The sequence below is a fragment of the Herpailurus yagouaroundi genome, unplaced genomic scaffold (genome assembly GCF_014898765.1).
Source record: "Herpailurus yagouaroundi ecotype Mexico unplaced genomic scaffold, PumYag 403, whole genome shotgun sequence".
Lineage (NCBI taxonomy): Eukaryota > Metazoa > Chordata > Mammalia > Carnivora > Felidae > Herpailurus > Herpailurus yagouaroundi.
In genome coordinates this window covers 1,255,988-1,274,807 of record NW_024412620.1, presented here as the reverse complement: position 1 = coordinate 1,274,807, position 18,820 = coordinate 1,255,988, and the positions used below count along the sequence as shown (strand labels likewise).

The 18,820-nt window shown below is 39.7% G+C and overlaps 1 protein-coding gene across 5 annotated transcripts in view; it reads left to right on the top strand.

The window, feature by feature from the left end:
- The window catches only part of CRB1 (crumbs cell polarity complex component 1), a 221,394-nt gene that overhangs the window by 73,422 nt on the left and 129,152 nt on the right, over positions 1–18,820 (top strand). For all 5 annotated transcript variants that reach the window (XM_040463560.1, XM_040463557.1, XM_040463556.1 and 2 more), the window contains exons 3-4: positions 12,414–12,609; positions 15,688–15,827. In XM_040463560.1, the coding sequence (XP_040319494.1) occupies positions 12,414–12,609; positions 15,688–15,827 (336 nt within the window). The remainder of the gene's footprint in view (positions 1–12,413; positions 12,610–15,687; positions 15,828–18,820) is intronic.

Sequence of the window (18,820 nt, the reverse complement as noted above, 5' to 3'; positions counted from 1 at the left end):
ATTTCCTAGCCATCAGCAGGGTGGGTGTGCAGGTCTGAGTGAGGAGGGGATGAGCCAAAATATATGTAGTAATATGAAGAATGGGTGTAGTGGAAAGGCTGTGGAATTTGAGAGCAGAAGACAGGGCTCCCAGTCCCAGCTTTGACGTGTTCTAGTGGTTTCTAAGAAAGTGCTTTGATATTGATAAATAGTTCTGAGCTTCTGGGTCCTCACTCTAACATACAGGCATAATATCAACTAACTCTCAGGGTCACGGTGGCAATGAAATGATTTACTGAAAGTTTTCCCATAAACTATGAAGCCATGAAAATGCGGGCTGTCACTATTTTAATATCTTCAAATATTGCTGCTAGTATAAATGCTAGTGTTTAACAATCTTTACCTATACTTTTTATAGGTATCCTTTTCTTATACTGAATTGCTTTCTTTTTGGAATATATTAGAACCATACTCAGTAACAGATTAACTGAGATCATAATCTCTGTGCTCTATTTACATGTTTAAATGGGAAAGTTTCCATATGTGTAGGCAAGGATTTAATTTCTGAAGCCACCATATCATAAAACCAAGGAGTTAAGAATGTATTAATACTATAACATCTCAAATATTCAGGAATGACAATTATCCTAATAAACAAAAACACAAGAAAGATATTTGTTATGATTAAAACATTATAATGACAGAAGTGTGAAATGTAGAACATTGGCATAGTTAGCACAAAATGCAACTATTACGATTTTCCTATTATGATCCCAAGGAACTTCAAAATTAAGCGAGATAGAAACCATTTATAAAAGTAGAGTGTTTTTCAAACATAGCATCTTGGAGACTTTGAAATGAGTTACTCCGAATTAAGCTTTATATATATCTTACCAATGTTACATACTAAAAATACACAGATACATACATATTAAATATAGGCTACTATTGAGGAAGTCATGCATATTAACTAGGAATATATTTTATTTATTTATTTACTTTTGAGAGAGAGAGCGTGCGCGTGAGTGAGCGAGGGGCAGAAAGAGAGAATCACACGAGGGGCAGAGAGAGAAGGAGACCGAGAGAATCCTGGGCAGGGCTCAAGTTCACCCATATGGGGCTCCAACTCATGAACCGCGAGACCCTAAGTAGGATACCCAACCGACTGAGCCACCCAGGCACCCCAGGGATGTGTTTTAAAATAAAATGATGTCTTTTGACATGTTCTGAGATTTATGATAGGAGTAAAGTGGGAGGAAGAGCATCCAGGTGGATTTAGAAAAAAAAAATGTGTGGAGAAGAAGGAAGGGTGAGTTAGTGCTGGGAGAAGCAGCAGGCGTGGGGAAGCCGAGTATTTCCGCAAACAGACAACCTTACCCCTGAAATTATCACTGCTACCAAAAAGCACAAGAATGCACTCCCCACTCTCTGCTCTTAGGGCTGACAAACAAGAGCCAGTCTTTCTAGTCCTAGAACTAGTTCTAGCCTCTAAGATTTTTCTAGAAAGATCGGAATGCTAAAATGGTGCCAAGAACATTCTTCAACTTGCACGGCTGATAGAAGCAGACAAGAGGACAAATAAGACAGGAATTAAGAAAAGCAGCAACAAACAAGTCAAGATTGAAGGCAGATGTTATTCCAGGGAGGTCTCTCTGGGAAAGTAAAGGCCGTAGAAACGGAAGAGATTGATTTCCAGGTCTCTAACGGCAAGTTAATAAAACTAAGTCATAAAGAAACACTACATACTGTGCACCAGGGTGTCTTGCCATTACCAGCGCCCACAGACGGGAGAGTTCGAGGGTCGTGGAGACACAAGGCAACTGCCCAGTTGCAAGCCCCGCCATCCACAGTGGTGCCCTATTTCCCCAAAGGCAGACGTGGGGACACCCCACTGCCTTGCCGGGCGGGGCGCGCAGGCCTGGGGATCCCCCTGCAAAGGAGACCCCGGAAGCGAGGGCTGCCGCGCGTGGCGTGGCCGCTGGGGTCTCCGGAGGAGAGCCAACTGCGCATGCGGGACCTGCTCCGCGCTCCGGGCAAGCGGGAATCCCGCCCATCCCGGTTTCCGTTCTGGGCCAGGACCTGGATCAGGAGAGGCCGGCTCCCTACCCTGGGATGTTGGGGGAAAGCCAGGCATCTGCCAGTGTTCAAGCCTGCACCTTCAGAAAGAACCCTGACATCCGAAAGCCAGTTATGTCGCGAGCTCTGAAGCCGTGCTTGGTGGCACCAGTATACCCTGGGATGAAAGACGCCTGGGATCCCTGGTTCTTGGAAAGGCCTGGGTCCCTATCACGTCCCAATGAGGACTGTCGCCAATATGCAGCTCCCCGCCTCAGAGTGACTCACAGGGTTTGGGCAACCCTGCCCCCCGGGGATGTGCAGGTGGTTGGCGCCAGGCCCTAGCTGCACAGGCCTGGAGGGTCCTGGCTGTTCAAGACTTGCTGAAAGGGTATGTACCGGGCTTGCCAAGGGTGCGGTTCAGGGAGGTCAGGGATCTGAAAGCCATCCTGGGTCTGGAGAGGCCAGGTCACCACAGCGGGTTCTTGTAGGAAATTGACATCTGCCTAATTCCGCGTCCTAAACAACCTAATGATGACTGTTCCCCTTGAAGGCAGATCTGGGGGAATTCGACTGCCTTGCCAGGACCAGGCGGGGCAGGCTTGCTTGGGGGTCCTCCAACAAGAGACATAAATGTAACGTAAATCTATAGCTGTAAGAGAAACTAGTGCTAGTGCACCTCATTGCACTAATACTTGGTCCTCCAGCAAGAGATACCAGGAGGTCCTACTACCTGGATAGGCCTGGCTGCTGGGGCTTTGGTGCCAGAGAGCTAATCGGGCACATTGGTCCACTTCAGCTGTCTGGAGCAAGCAGGAATCCCGTCCAGCCCTGGTCAGAACCCGACCAGGACCAGGTTCAGGAGAGGCTGGATCCCTATGGTGTTCTATGGGAAAAACCAGGCGTCTGCCAACGTCCAAAGCTGCACCTTCACAAAGGAACCCTATCACCCCGAAGTCAGACACATTGGAAATTTTGAAGCCTTGGTGCCCTGGAATGAGAGATATCTGGGATCCCTCATTCCTGGAGAGGCCTGGGTCCCTATCGGGCAGCACTTCCAAATGGGGAATGACTATTTCTTCTCTGTAGCCATAGTATCAGATTGTCTTGTGGGAGGAGCGTCCCCCTCCACGCACGAAGCTATCCAGATGTGAGACTGGGCCATAGACCTCAGGCCTGAAGGCCTCCAGGTGCCCAAGGCCTGGAGAGAAGGCCATGTTACACATACTGGTGCAGTGCAGTTCTGGGTAGCCAGAGAATTGCAGAAAGACCACCGTGGAGAGATGCCAGTTCCTCGGAGTGGGCTCTTTAGGGAACAAAGCGTGGGATTCCATCCCTAACCTAGCTATAAGCGTCTGTTCCCCAGAAGGCACATCTGTTGGGAATATGACTGTCTTGCCTTGGCCAGGTGGGTGGGCCGGTGTGGGGGATCCTTCAGTGAGAGACCAGGGAGCCCTGGTCCCTGGGTAGAGGGAGGCCAGGATGCTGGAGGAGACTCTTTTGGTAATAATAAATTATTAATAATATTTATAAATAATAGTAATAAAATAGATATAGTCAATAAATATTGTAAAACAATAATGTAAAAAATACGAAACTGTTTTCATATTTCATCAGAATTAATCACTGATAATTACACTGATTTCATGTAGGCCAAGAAAGAAAACTTCTGCAACCAAAATATAGTACAACACCAAGACATTCTTGATTATAAAGTGCATCATAATTCCTAGATGGTAAATTTATGACGGAGAAAAGAGCAGTCCTCAAATTGAAAAAATTCAGGTGTCTTTCAGAGGCAAATCCTAGGCTTGTAAAGTCTACTTCAAGTGAGTGTCTTGTGAAAAGTATTTGGTACTTTTTGGTTTCCTTAGAAAAGGTCTATCTAAATGCACAAGCCAGAAATCTTACTGGATAAAACCCCAAAGATGTTCCCACTGAAAATAAGAAATCTGCCTTTAATTTCCCATTGATTAGCATCTTGCTAATCAATATAATGCTTGTTTGACACTGTTAATCAGAGAATGAAGTCTTTGGCCTCCGTTCTTTGCTTTAGGATGTTAAATATGTGAATGTGATATACAGGAGAAAAGTGTAGCATAAATCTATACGTGTAATAGAAACTAATGTTAGTGCACCTCTTTGCACTGATCATTGTTGTAATTGATACAACTGTAAGAATGCATCATTCTTTAAGGACTCAGGTGCAGTGTACATAATTCTTATTCAAAAGGAAATATGCATAGAGGCCTGTTAGATATTAAATATATTCGGGAGACTTTGAAACTTAGCATGCTAACCAAAAATGAGAGTACAATTATTTCTGAAGCCTGGGCTCTGAAGATAATGAGAAAGGTGTTCAGAGCAGTCTATCAGGGCCACACGGCACATGTTGTGCACTCTCTCCCCACTGTAATGAGTGACGAGGACAACATCAGTGACAAGACCTGCTCCAGGCTGATAACATACGATGTGCGTTATCTCGTGGCACAGAATGTTAACATTGATTTATAATTGCTGAAAGATGCATATGGAGGGGCACAGTCTCTAAACACTGATCAGAAGTTTAGGGCACAGTCATTCAGAAACAACGTTTTGTTTTAAACGCTTGCCAAAGCCATGAATTTGCCTTTACGGTTTTTGATTGAGAGTGGGCTCAGTCTCGCAGAAGCATTGAGGACCCCTGTCCTGGCAGACCAGATTGCCTTTCAGGAGAGAGGGTGAATTAATCTATACCTAGGACTGGATGATTCATTTAAAATTCATTGAGCATTTTCTATATTCAAGAGTATGTGCCATGTGCTATAGATCTTAGTGTTAAAGGACAAAAAAAATCACTTTGACAGTTTTGTAGATAATATAAACAAATAAGCATTTGCAGTCAAATATATAATACATACTTTTATGTAACAGGGAATTATGAAAGAACTGTGGAGTGGCACCCAAGGCAGATGTAAGTGGTTAAGTATAGTTTCTGGCATCATGATGCTCAAATTCAGTTTTTCAGAACTAATTAGAATTAGCTGGAGGAAGTAGGAATGAGGAATGGGGCATTTTAAGCAAGGGGGGCACGTATGTGCAGCCTAAAGACATGAGACCGTGGAGCTGCAAGAGAGTCATTGTAGGTGGTATCAGGAGAGTCCTCATCTTTTTGAATCTTCTGCCACATTCCAAGGCTTTATCCTGGAGACAAGAGGAGCTATTTACAAACTTTGCACAGGCAATGATATAATCAGATTTGTATTTTATAATGACCACTCTCAGAAATGTAGAGAATGCCTGGAAAGAGAGAGGCCAGTAAGCAATAAGATAAGAAGAGAGATGTTGAGGGTCTGAATAAGGTTGTAGCAATAGCAATGGCCTTTTAGATCCGTTTCCCAGGAAGAAATGACAGGATTTGGTGACTAATGTGGGAAATAATACCAAGATAATGGTAACTCCTAGAAATCTGGCTTGGGTTATTTGGAGATAATATCATTCACTGAGAGAAGAAGTTTGGCAGGGATGAGAGAGGGTGGATTGAGGAGAGAGAGTTTGTATTTGGAATTGTAGAATGATGTCTGTTGGGATACGTGGAGAAGACAACCTATAGATAGTTGGGTTCAGAAGATCAATCTGGCCTAGGGTTAGACTGCTAATGTATAGTTTATGTGAAAATGTCACAGGAAAAGCTTCCTGAAATTCATTAGAATGGCCCCTGCTTCCATAGCCTTTATTATTATTATTTTTTTTAATGTTTATTTACTTTTGGGAGAGAGAGAGAAACAGAGCATGAGCAGGGGAGGGGCAGAGAGAGGGAGATACAGAATCCAAAGCAGGCTCCAGGATATGAGCTGTCCGCACAGAGCCCGATGTGGAGTTTGAACTCACAAACTATGAGATCATGACTTGAGCCGAAGTCAGACGTTCAACCAGCTGAGCCACCCAGGCGCTGCATCCATAGTCTTTTCTTAAACACAGGTAAACACAACATTTTATTTTTTTCCCAATGTGTCTTTAATTCCTTGGACTTTACTTGAACTTGGCATTTATCTGATGAAACCACTTTCTATGCGACCCTTATTAAAGGATTTTTCTTCTCCTTGATTGTCAAGGAAGGAAGGGTTGGCTTTCTCACTAACCCCCTGCTTCTGAAAGACCACTGGTGCATCATTCACTTACCACTTACGCTTCTCTTTTCTTTTCTTTGTAAGCTATTACCTCCTCCAGGACACTCTCAGTATTCTCAGTGACTTCTCTTTCCCAGACAACTTCTTCACATTCAGTTCAATTCAGCAAACTGTGCTAAACACCTGTCACGGGGCAGGTGTTTCTACACACCGAGGATGTACATCCTTGAAGAACATAATGTACGGGGCTGTGGCGTAGCCTCATGGCCAATAGCACAGGCTCTGATTTCAGACTGCCTGTAATCTAATCCTGGCCCTACCACTATCTAGCCTGTTGGTCTGCATCAGTTTCTTAACTTCTCTGTGCTTCGGTTTCATCCTGAAGAAAATGAGCATAATGGTAGTACCTCATGGATAATTTTTTGAAGATCACACAAAATAAAATAAGGTACATAAAATGCTGAGCACAGTACCTGATGTGAAATAAGCTCTCAAAAAATGTCAGTTATTACTATGAATATCAAAGCAAGGATCCTTGTCTTTAAAGCAGTTGTTGGAGATAAGAAAGTAACAAATAATAAAATATAATGCTGTAAGTGCTATGAAAACACAAGAGGGTGGAACCAGTAAGGAAATCAGGGGAGACTTCACTGAAGGTGGGACATTTAACATAAGTCTTAAAGGATGACTTCATCAGATGGACAAATAAGAAAGAACCTAAGAGAGAGAGAGGGAGAGGGAGAGAGAGAGAGAAAGAGAGAGAGAGAGAGAAAGGATCAGTATGTCAAACTCTTAGAGGGTAGGGGGATATGGTGGGTTTGAGAAAAAGAAAATGATCTGATAAGACTGGCACATAGAGTGATGACAGATTCGTGATAGGAAATGAAACTAAGTATTACAAAGATTTTTTGATGCCACAATGAGAAGTTTTCAGTTTATCCAAATCCAATTAGGAGCTACCGGAGTATTTGATGGCCCATATGCTTTTAGAATTTCTTGAGCTTCCTGTTTTCAGTGACCTCCATCTATTCTGCCACAGCGACATGCCGATGCAGCTTCAAGTTAGTCCCTCTCATCATCCAAAACTACTTTACCACCAAAGTTCTCACTACAACCTGCGCTTCTAATGTCTTTGCTTCGGTTGGATTCTTACCTCATCTTTAGCAGAATATTAGCCATCTGGCTTCTCCATACTCCTCCTGTCCAAAATCTCCTTCTCTATCTCGGTATCTCCTTATAGGCCTAGACTTTGTGGAGAGCTCTTCTACTGATGTGCCTGCATTGTTCTCTAAACCTTCTCGTGCTTGACCTGCAATTGTTATGTTGCAGTTTTCCAGTCCCGGAAAAGCCCCCTATTGCCTACTTTCTTTTGTCCTAATTTAAACTCTATTGATCCATCCCAATATTTACTACCAAACTCGGGCTATATATTTACTATTGCTCACTAGCTACTTATATGTCCATTGTACCCTCCTCACCCCTTTTAAAATCATATTTAGTATAGTGACAGCTCCAAATTTGTGCATCTCTGGCTCCTATACTCTCAGTATGCCATCTGTATTTGTTTTAACTGAGTCTGAAGCTATTCCAAATTCCTTTCCAGGGATATGTTTGTTTCCAAAGACTTCAAAACGTTTACAATTCTGTGTACCCAGAGGAATTGAAGAAGTAATAGGAAAGAACAAATAGATTATAGGTAATACCCATTCATTGAGCATTTACTATAATCCAACCTTGGAATTAGCCGTGGCAGAGCAGAGCTTAGTCCTAAGTGGTCTGTCTACAAAATCCATGTTCTTTCTACTCTCCATGATGAATGGCAAAGGAAAAGAGGAAGAAGGGAAGTAATAATAGCAGGTACAATTTTTATAATTCCCTAACTCAACATGATACAAAGAGTGTGTGTTGGACTAATTGGAGAGCACATTTGGCTGCCTTGCTTGCTTCAATAAGTATTCTCTTTAAAGCCATTTAATTTCCATCTACCCAGGTCCTGTGTAGTTTTCTCTGTTCTACCATCCTGTACAACAGTGGCTTGGGAATTATGTGTGTCCTGATGTCTTTCCAAAGTTCTATAAGGGAAGTGGAGACAGCTTCTCTCCTGGGATCCCAACACCTATCTGGGGTGATTCCAAATTCCCAGCTCGCCTATGGCAAGACTGAAGAGTGTGGAACTTCTGCACCAGCTTCATTTTTGCTACATCTTTTTTTTAATGTTTTTATTTTATTTTTGAGAGAGAGAGAGAGTGTGGGGGAGGGGCAGAGAGAGAGGGAGACATAGAATCCAAAGCAGGCTCCAGGCTCTGAGCTGTCAGCACAGAGCCTGACGTGGGGTTCACACTCACTGACAGTGAGGTCATGAACTGAGCCGAAGTTGGACGCTCAACCGACTGAGCCACCCAGGCGCCCCCATTTTTGCTATATCTTTAACTATGTGCCCGAGGGCTGGACCCAAAACTGAACAGTCTGCTTGTTTGAATATTCTACTCAAATCTTTCCTCTCTCGGGTATGTGTATCAATTGGGTTTTGGTCAGGAAAAAAAGAACTCATTCTACGTATATCAGTTATAAAAAGTTTAAATGGGAATTAAGGGCTTATATGCAGAAAGGCTACATAGTTCGTGGGTTCTGCTGTAAAATAAAAATGTGGGGCCTCTAGTTCAAAAGTCATTAAGAACTTCGAGATGGTGACAGAAAAGCAAACCAAGAAGGAGTCTGTTAGGTTTGAATTGTGACCTCTCCCAACACACAAATTCCTCTGTTGAAGTTCTACACCCTATGTTGAAGTACCTCAGAATGTGATCTTATTTGAAAACAGATACTGCTGTTGTTGCCAATATTAGTTAAATACTTGGTTTTTCTGAACTTTTGACAGTTTGTGCAGATTGAGTAGTTCAGAGTGAAACTGTCCCTGACTGTCAGGAATTAATGAAACCTTAGGTCACCTGTATTTATGTAGGGAAGCCTCTGGATTTTAGCACAGTATTAGTTTTGGTGAGTCACCAAAGCTAATGACATCAGGGGATTTTTTTTTTTTTCCTGTCTTATACTTTTTCTTCTTTGGGTGTGAGTTCTCCTTACCCTGTTTTTTTTTTCTCATACCCTTTCTATTTTCTTATGTTTCATATTACTAACTATTAATGAACTGCAACCATTGGTTTGGTTCCTGGATGAATTTTTGTGAAAGAATTTTAGAATTATGAATTTTCTATTTCTTAGACAATCAGCCATAGAAGTGCTACTCACTGTAACTGTATTCAATTGCTGTTGCTACATATAGTTATAATAACATGGTGCACTACTTAAAAACACTAGGCATAAAATGAATGTTTTCAGGTGGAATGGACTACAAGTACAGGTATGTTTTGAATGTTGATTAATTGTATATTGAAAGGCTATAAGCATGTGACAGTAAGCATCCAAGTGAAAAATCAAAATCATAGCTATCCAGATGTTTTATCTATGAAGCCAGCATCTGGAAATACAAAAACATCTGGATGACTGGCTATATTTACCACATTTCATCCGACTACTTTAGCATCATGCAGACGTAGACCAAATCATGTTTGTCTATATCAGGAGCAGTGATAAACTGCAATAAAAATCATGTTGTTAAGTAATATTGAGGTAATACAAATAAATCACCTGAAAGTCACTAGTTGAATTTGAAATTATATCTAAACTATTGAAACACATTCTTGTATGTACATCGCGATTTCTTTATTTGGGCTACAGTTTATAAGAGGAGCTTCAGAATTTAAAATAATGGCTTATGATGTATTTCTGAAGCACGAGGAAGTGATCCGGGTGTATTGCAGATGAATACATGAATTTGATTGGAGTTATGAAATAAAATTTGGAAAAGTTTTAGCAAGTTTTAAACCACTGGTTTGGCTTTGTATGTTAATCCTTTGCAGCAAATATAGATGGCTAAGATACCAAAGGTATTAGTCTAATGTCATATAGGCAAAGGCACTATGGAAAAGTGGATTGGCAAAAGGACAGGAATAGGTGGTGATAGGAATCGAAGAAACACAGTCATTGAAGAGCTATGGGACACAGACAAGTCAATGTTCCTGAAAGGAGTTCGAATGAAACACAAGAATGTACGTAAAATCACCTTGCCTTGACACCGCATATGGCAGGTGTCGAGTAAGTAGCAGTTGCCCTCTGCTCACAGAGCACTATGGAAATCCACATCGACCAAACGTTCCTGGATGGGCATAGTTCACTTTGCTTAAAGTTATGATTGATTCTGTGTGGACAGCTTGGAGTCTGGAGCCTGTTTCGGATTCTTTGTCCCCCTCTCTCTCTGCTCCTCCCCTACTCACACTGTCTCTCTTTCAAAAATAAATTAAAAAAAAATTTTTTTTAAAAGGTTATGATTGATCGTTGTCATTTCAGGGGAGGTAATTTTGTGCCTTGTAGTTACTGAGGACTAACCCATTATCATTTTAGTTGCTATATATGTCTAAAAAATAATTGTAAGAAAAAATATTTTAACAAATTTATTTTTGTCTTACATCTTGGAAAACAGAGATGTTATTGTATTATTTTACATGGCAGAAATGAAGATGCTAAAACATTGCTGAAAAGCCATTTCAGAGAGAGAATGAGAATGAAAATACACGTGTTCCACTGGCCAGTTCAGTGTTCGTTCCCTTGACCTTAGTTATGCCAAGTAAAATAGTTATGATTGATCTCAATCCCAGATTGGGTAAGAAATAGCCTGGCCTCAAATGGCAAGCCGTTTACCTAGCAACAAATACTGTTCCACAGCTTTATATTTTTATCAATATAAAATTTAATTTTTAAGTGTTTTTCTTCTCAAAAAACAATCAAATTTAATATGCTGGGATCCCTTTCAACTTAGGTATTTATAGAATCTAGTCACAGTTGTAAATGGTCAGCAGTGTTAGGATATGCTACTGCTTTTTTCTGTCAGGAAAGAGGGCACATTCTCAGACTACTAGCAACTTCTGAGTCATTTGAAAATCCCTCAATATCATTTTAATACATAATCTATTATCCTGGGTTGTAGGAATAGAAATAAAGATAGGTAAATATAGATATTTCCCCTTTTGTGTCTTTTAAAACATGTATGCAAATTTGATTATGGTATATCAAATATTATCTTGATAGAGTCAGTAAGGTGGTTTGTTATCTCCATGTGACTACTTTTATAAGTCTTAAACATATTTTGCATAGTAAATACTCATTTACAATTTTGGGGAGAATAAATAGAGATTATTCATGTAAATTACCTTAAAATGAAATAGCTTCTTTTAAAACATTTTTTTAATGTTTGTTTATTATTTTTGAGATAGAGACAGAGTGCGAGCAGGGGAAGGGCAGAGAGAGAGGGAGACACAGAATCTGAAGCAGGCTCTAGGCTCTGAGCTGTCAGCACAAAGCCCGATGCGGGACTCGAACTCACCAACTGTGAGATCACTACCTGAGTTGAGGTCGGACGCTTAACTGACTGAGCCAACCAGGTGCCCCAAAATGAAGTAGCTTATACTAATTATATTATGTCACAAACTGATTTCCTATTTAAAAGTAGTATTTTACAACACTATGGAAATTTTAAATTTAAAATATGTCTATGCAGAAGGAGCACTTAAGGAAATAATTGCACATCATATTTGTACAATAAATATAGAAGGACCAAGTATTGTTTTTTTCCCTCTGGCAGCATTCAGTACCACCTACTATCATAAGCATTTCAGAACACATTGTAATTGTAATAATAATCCTATGAGGTAATTACAAGTAGTGGTCCCATTTTTCAGGTGCAGAGACTGAGATATGGAAAGATTAAGGAATTGCCAAAGATCACACAGCCAATAAGTGGCTGTGCTAGGATTCCACAGTGGGTCATTTGGCTTTGGAGTCTGAGCTTGCACCCACTCCCCTTACGATGCCTAACTAACTGCTTAAAAATAATGAAGAAAATTGACCGGTCCCTATAAAGCTTCCAACAAAAGTACAGTTAACAATAACTTTATCCTAAAAATGACTTGTTTCAACAGATTAAAAAGCCACAAGCTGTTGTATCCAATAGTTCTTTGTAAGTAACAGCTGCTCTGCATTGTGCAACTTCCCACAAGCATGCCAGAAAGTTAATATCAATTACAATTAAAGAGGAAAATTATTTTGGGTAATGTAACATTTGACAAAAAGCCTTGGTAAATAAAGCACTGGCAAAGAGCTAAAATATTAACGCTGTGCTAAAACTTTTCCTTTTTTCTGTGCCGACTTTCTTAAAAGGTGTGAACTGTGAAATGGAAGTTGATGAATGTTGGTCCCAGCCCTGCCTAAATGGTGCAACCTGTCATGATGCTCTGGGGGCTTATTTCTGTGACTGTCCCACTGGATTCCTTGGTGATCACTGCGAACTCAGTACTGATGAATGTGCCAGTCAGCCGTGTCTCCATGGAGGGCTGTGCATAGATGGACACAATAGGTACGTTTTCTCCTGTGTTTGGGCGATTGGCTTAGAGAGAACTCACTGACCAACCAACCACTACTGTACTGTCCTCAGCTGAAGATGTTCACACTGCTTTCCACTTTATTTTTTTATTTTTATTTTTTAATGTTTATTTTTGAGAGAGAGAAAGAGACAGAAAGTGAGCAGGGGAGGGGCAGAGAGAGAGGGAGACACAGAATCTGAAGCAGCCTCCAGGCTCTGAGCTGTCAGCACAGGGCCCGATAGGGGGCTCAAACCCATGAACTGTGAGATCATGGCCTGGGCCGAAGTCAGAACCAACTGAGCCACCCAGGAATCCCTGCTTTGCACTTTAAATGACAAAAACTTGTAACATTCAGATTTTACTCAAAAATTCATCCTTTAGAGGTCATTTGTCCCAAGAGTGAGAATTTTCCAAGTCACTCTGGTAATCTAGGACTGTTTATATTACAAAAAAAAATGCCAACTTTTCAATTCCACTAAACTTGTTATAGGTAGGGAAAGTGCAAAAACAAAGTTATAGATTATTCTATATGTGAATATAAGGTGGTATTTACATAATTACAAGCATATAAATCAAGTGATGAAAAATAAGTCCTTTAGAAATTGTATATAAACAGTGTTGGAAAAGGCAGTGATATCAAATTGATTGTATCTTGAATGTCCAGGTGTTTGGAGACTTGGGTGAATACTTTTGAGAGAGTAGACTGGCAAGAAGTAGCTATGTGAATCTGCTCCGAAGTCGATTCTATCATTGACTTTTCCGCCAATTCTATCATTGGCTTTTAATTTATTCTTTAAAATAATAAATAAATAAATAAACCTTACTGCAATATAAATAATAAATGTAGGTGATGGTAATTGATTATATATAAAATATTTTATTTTTTTTAAATGTTTATTTTTGAAGGAGAGGGAGAGAGAGACAGAGACAGAGACAGAGACAGCTGGTGGGGAGGGGCAGAAAGAGAGGGAGACACAGAAGCTGACGCAGGCTCTAGGCTCTGAGCTGTCAGCACAGAGTCTGATGCGGGGCTTGAACTTAGAAACCTTGAGATCATGACCTGAGCCAAAGTCAGAATCTTAACCGACTGAGTCACTCAGGTGCCCCTATAGAAAATAGTTTAAAAATAACTTTCTAATACCTCTTTAAACCACAAATACCGAATTATCAAATGCATGGCAATTTGAACAACATTAGTATTTAATGTTTTGTTGGATCCTTCAGCAGCTCAGTGGAAGGCAAGCTGAGCATTCATATTTTCACATTACATTAGATGTCCAAAGTTCAGGGAAGTTAGGTGACTCCCACAAGTTCACACAGTTAATTCTTTGTAGAAGAAAGACTAGAATCCAATTCTTCTTTATTTAATAAATAAGATCCAGTTTGTCCCAAATCTAAGTTTCAAAGAGAATCAGACTCGAAAGGGGAGGAGTAAAAGGCACATGTACTTCAAATATATCCAGCAAAATAATGTGATTTTAAATAGAACAATGTAGTTGTGTGTTTCTTTTGTAAACTCTAAAGTATAACTTTTAATCACATTTCACGTCTTGACTCTGACTTTCAGTTTTACCCAAATCATTCTCCAGTGACAAGAATCTATATTCCCCAAGGCAGATTACTGACCAACATGTAGACTGACCAGAATGGAAGTTTCCACACATGTACTGCAGAGGAAGAGCAGGAGGTCCCCCCATCCATGCTTTACTGCCTCCAGAAAACATCAGGACAGAAAATACACAAAGCTTTTGCTTCCTATGGAGATGCAAACAAAACAAGGCTACTGAACCTTGCCACCTTTCAATTCTTTGTGTAATGTGCCGTGGATAATTTTTCTGTTTTACCCTTCTCTCTCTTAGTACCTAAATTTTGGGAAGATGAGTACAAGGTCAACAAATACAACCTGACTTTAGTTTCCCACAACAAAAATGAACACATTTTCTATGAGGTTTATGGGAAGGTCAGAAACTATACACCCAAGAAACAAAAAACAAACAAGTTTCTTGTAGACCAAAGGGATATTCAAATAGAGTTTCCAGGAATTGGGGCCCACTAGCCAGCCTCTAATACAGGGCTCTTGTCTCTAATGTCTTATATATAGTAGATTTTTAGTAAGTATTTTAATTAGTAAGAGGATTTCTCACTAGCAATACATAACAAATTATAGTGACTTATTACATTTGCTAATATTTCAGTTTCCTTAGTGAAATCTTCTTATCTGTGTTTGGTGGTAAACATTCACACAGGCCATAGTGAACAGAACTCTAAGTCTTTATAAGTTCATAGGTGTTCTTTCCCCTAGACCTTCATTTCATCAAAGCCGAGTGTGCAACCCCATGTTTTTATAATACTAAATCCTTGAGGAGATCCCATATAAATCAAAAGCTCCTCTTGATAAAGTCGACAAGTATCCCCATCAGATTTGTGTTTTGAGTCTCTCAGATGATCTCACTCAACCAATGAATGGATAGAAATAGCAAGACTAAAATATTCCTGTAATCTAAAAATAAGAGAACGTAAGTCACAATTTATATAATGAGGGCTTTTCCTGTTTTTTTAAATAATTTATTGTTTCATTTTTCATAAGGGACCTTATTAATGGGCTGTAAATATAAAAGAGCACCACAGTGGTATAAATCATTCTCTACTGCCTTCACAAATATTAACAACTTTATTTAGTACTACTTAGTAATAATTTATTCAGTGTTTTCTGATGTTTCAGATACCGTGTCTATTCTTTCTATGCACATTCAATTATCACAATAACCCTGTGACATAGGTACTACTGTCTTCAATTTATGGATGAGGAAACTGAAGCAAATAATCATGGTTTCCAAATAATCTTGCATGAAGTTTTTAAAGATTATCATAAATTTTAAAAGATAATCAGGTACCAGTATGGAAATACATAACGTGTTCAGGTTTGTAGAGATAATTCCCCAGAGTTTTTGAGACAAGTGTTAAAGCCATGCTCGGGGTCTCAGACTGATGGACAGGGGAAGAGACAGAATAAAGGTACTTGATCTCAATATGACCAAGAGTTGATGTGAAAATTTCATTTTACTCTCCAGCTATAGCTGTAACTGCGTGGATAGTGGATTCACAGGGACACATTGTGAGACCCTGATGCCTCTATGTTGGTCAAAACCCTGTCACAATAATGCTACATGTGAGGACAGTGATGACAATTACACTTGTCACTGCTGGCCTGGTAAGTGACAAAATATCTTCCACCAACTTTTTTTTTTTTTTTTTTTGCGTAGAGTAGAAACAAACCACTTATGGCAAATGTAAACTAAAAAAAAATCTTACTGTTAAAGGTTTAAAAGCAACTCTTTCTTCTAGATTCTGTTTTTTATGAAGTTAGTTTTTATTGTTTATTTATTTTTGAGAGAGAGAAAGAGAGTGTGAACAGGGGAGGGGCAGAGAGAGAGAGAGAGAGAGAGAGAGAGGGAGACACAGAATCTGAGGCAGGCTCCAAGCTCTGAGCTGTCAGCACAGAGCCCAATGTGGGACTCAAACCCATGGGCCACGAGATCATGACCTGAGCTGAAGTCGGACACTTAACCGAGTGAGCCACCCAGGCATCCCACTAGTTATCATTGTTCAACTGAATTCTTCATTGCTCAAACATACCTACTGCTATACTATGCATTGTCTAAAGTAGGTTACCATGCGCCTAATCGTTAGAACCATCTAGAGGAAACAGAGAGGGAAAAATGAATAGAAAAATCAATTTTAGCATGGTCTTCATGGAGAAAAATTCACTTGAAGATGCTTCCTTTTCTTCCAAGATATTTTCACTGATACCTAGAATATATTGAAACCCATGAAACAATATTAAAACCCTAGGAGACTGTATTATATTTCATAGTCAACATAATTACAATGGTCCCATAGAGGGTATAGAATGATTATTCCAGAAATAGGTGTATTCTCCTCAGCATTTATAATATAATTGAGATTATTAGTTTAATATACATAAACCATAACTGAAAATTACACATAAAGGGTAATTAGGCTAGAATGTAGAGGTAATACCAGAATCAGTAGAAAACATTATATAACACTTGAGCCAACCAGTCACCTGTGAATATTGCTGTTAGTTTTATCAAAAAAAAAACTACTTAACATATTTTTAATCTAATTCTCACTGGGATTTCACTGATAGAAATAAGAGAGCATTTCATGTCTTCTTTCTTGATCCACTGGAAAATAATGATAAACATATGATTATTTAAAATCTTGTTGTTACAAGCTTACTAATCATCTATCCCCTTCTGCCTTTCATTTTACTGTCTCAGGAAAAAGTAATCCTGTGGTTGGGGAGGAAGCATGGAGACTGGGGTCAAGTTGTTAGTAGCTTCCTATTGAAAGGCATCTCACTACCTAAGGGACATTTAATATGCTTTGGCTAAATGTATTTCATAGGTAAAACAAACAAACAAGTAAACGTGAAACTGTAAAAGGAAGTTTGGAATTCGGTGGCTCGGAAATCTTTGTAGGTTGTGTCTGCCCACTTCCAGGTAATGAACGGGGCATGTTTTGTTATCCTTTGGTCATTGGCTTGATTTACATACTCAAAATATTCCAAAATGTGTTTTTCACATTCTTGTCATCAATCAGCACTCAACATTCACACAACGCCCTGTAAAGGATCTCTATCTGGAAGCAGAGGTAGAATGGACAGTTTGGGAATAGAACAAATCCATCACTTCTTAACTGAGTGACCTAGTTGGTCACCTCTTCATTCTTCAGCTCCTCATCTGTAAATGAGGGATGAAAAATGACTTGTAGTATTAAGAAGAATAAAATTATAAAAGTAGAGCCTGGAACATATTAGGTACTCAGAAAAAAAAAAAAGCAACTATTATTACGTACCAGGTTCTACAACAGGAGGTAGGAATTACATATGAGAATATTTTCTGTTCTCTAGAGGGTTTGTAGTGAAGTCAGGCAGTTAAGAAGACCTACCTTAAAAAAGACAAATCAATATGTGTTCCACTCATTCATGGATTCAATCATTTAAACCACATGGAGTTCAGTATAATTTATATATATCAGGGGTCTGGAATCAAAAAGACATGGTCCTTTTTTCCAAGGAATTTAAATTCTAGTTGGGAGACAGTGTGAAAAAATGTGTATAGTATGATTTTTGGTACAATAAAAAGCTATAATAAATTCTGTAACAGGGAATAAAGGGAGAGGTACAGAGATGGCCTGACCCAATAGGCAGCATTTTAGAAAATTTAAAAGATCACTAAGCATATTCCAGAAATGTACTCACTGGCTGTGTGATATTGGACAAGAAACTTTACTTCTCTGAGCTTCAGTTTCCCCATCTGCAAAGCAAAGATGATAATGACATCCACTTCACAGAGTTGCTTTAGAGATAAATCCAGTAATATATATAAAGTTCCTAGCTCAGCCTAGACCATAGTAAGCACTCAGTAAATGTTAACTAGGTACCAAAATTAGGAGACTGAGTGTTCTAGACCCCCATGGCTAGCGCATAGCAGCCCATTATTTGTCTAGGGAAAGAAGAGAAGGAGGAAAAGGAGGACAGAAGGAAGAAAGGGCTGCAGGCACACATGGAAAGGAGCATATCCAATTGTAGAACTTTAAATGATTGTTCCAAAATGCTGGACTACATAGGGTTGGCTGGTGGTAGACAGCTGGGGCTGGGGGACAAGACAGGGCTCAAGCCCGATCCCATACTGTTTGTCTGCCCTGCACTCTGTGGGGCAGAGGGATACCATAACCTGACCTGTTAATTTAAAAAGAACTCTTTGGAACTTTAGTGGAAGGTGATTGAGAGAAATGAAATGAAAGGCAGGGAGTCTAGCTTAAAAACTGTTGTGCACTATTTTAAACAAGAGATAAGGCTAGTTGTCAGAACTACAACTTCATGTCGAGAGAGACATGATGTGGAAACTAAGAAAGGGGCACAGACTTAGGGCAGGTCTGCATCTGAGTTTCTTTCTTGGGTGAGTGGAACAACGGTGATTTTGCCCAGACAGAAAATTCAGAATTTCCTTATACCCTATTCTTACTGTTACATATAAAGAGAAGATTTGATGCTACAGGCTACCCTGTATCTGAGAAACAAGACCACCACAACTGAAGGCAATGGCAAGAACCCACCACTGTAATTGCCTGGGGTCCTCATGTCAAAAGTAATTAATTACAAGAAGTGTCATTCAT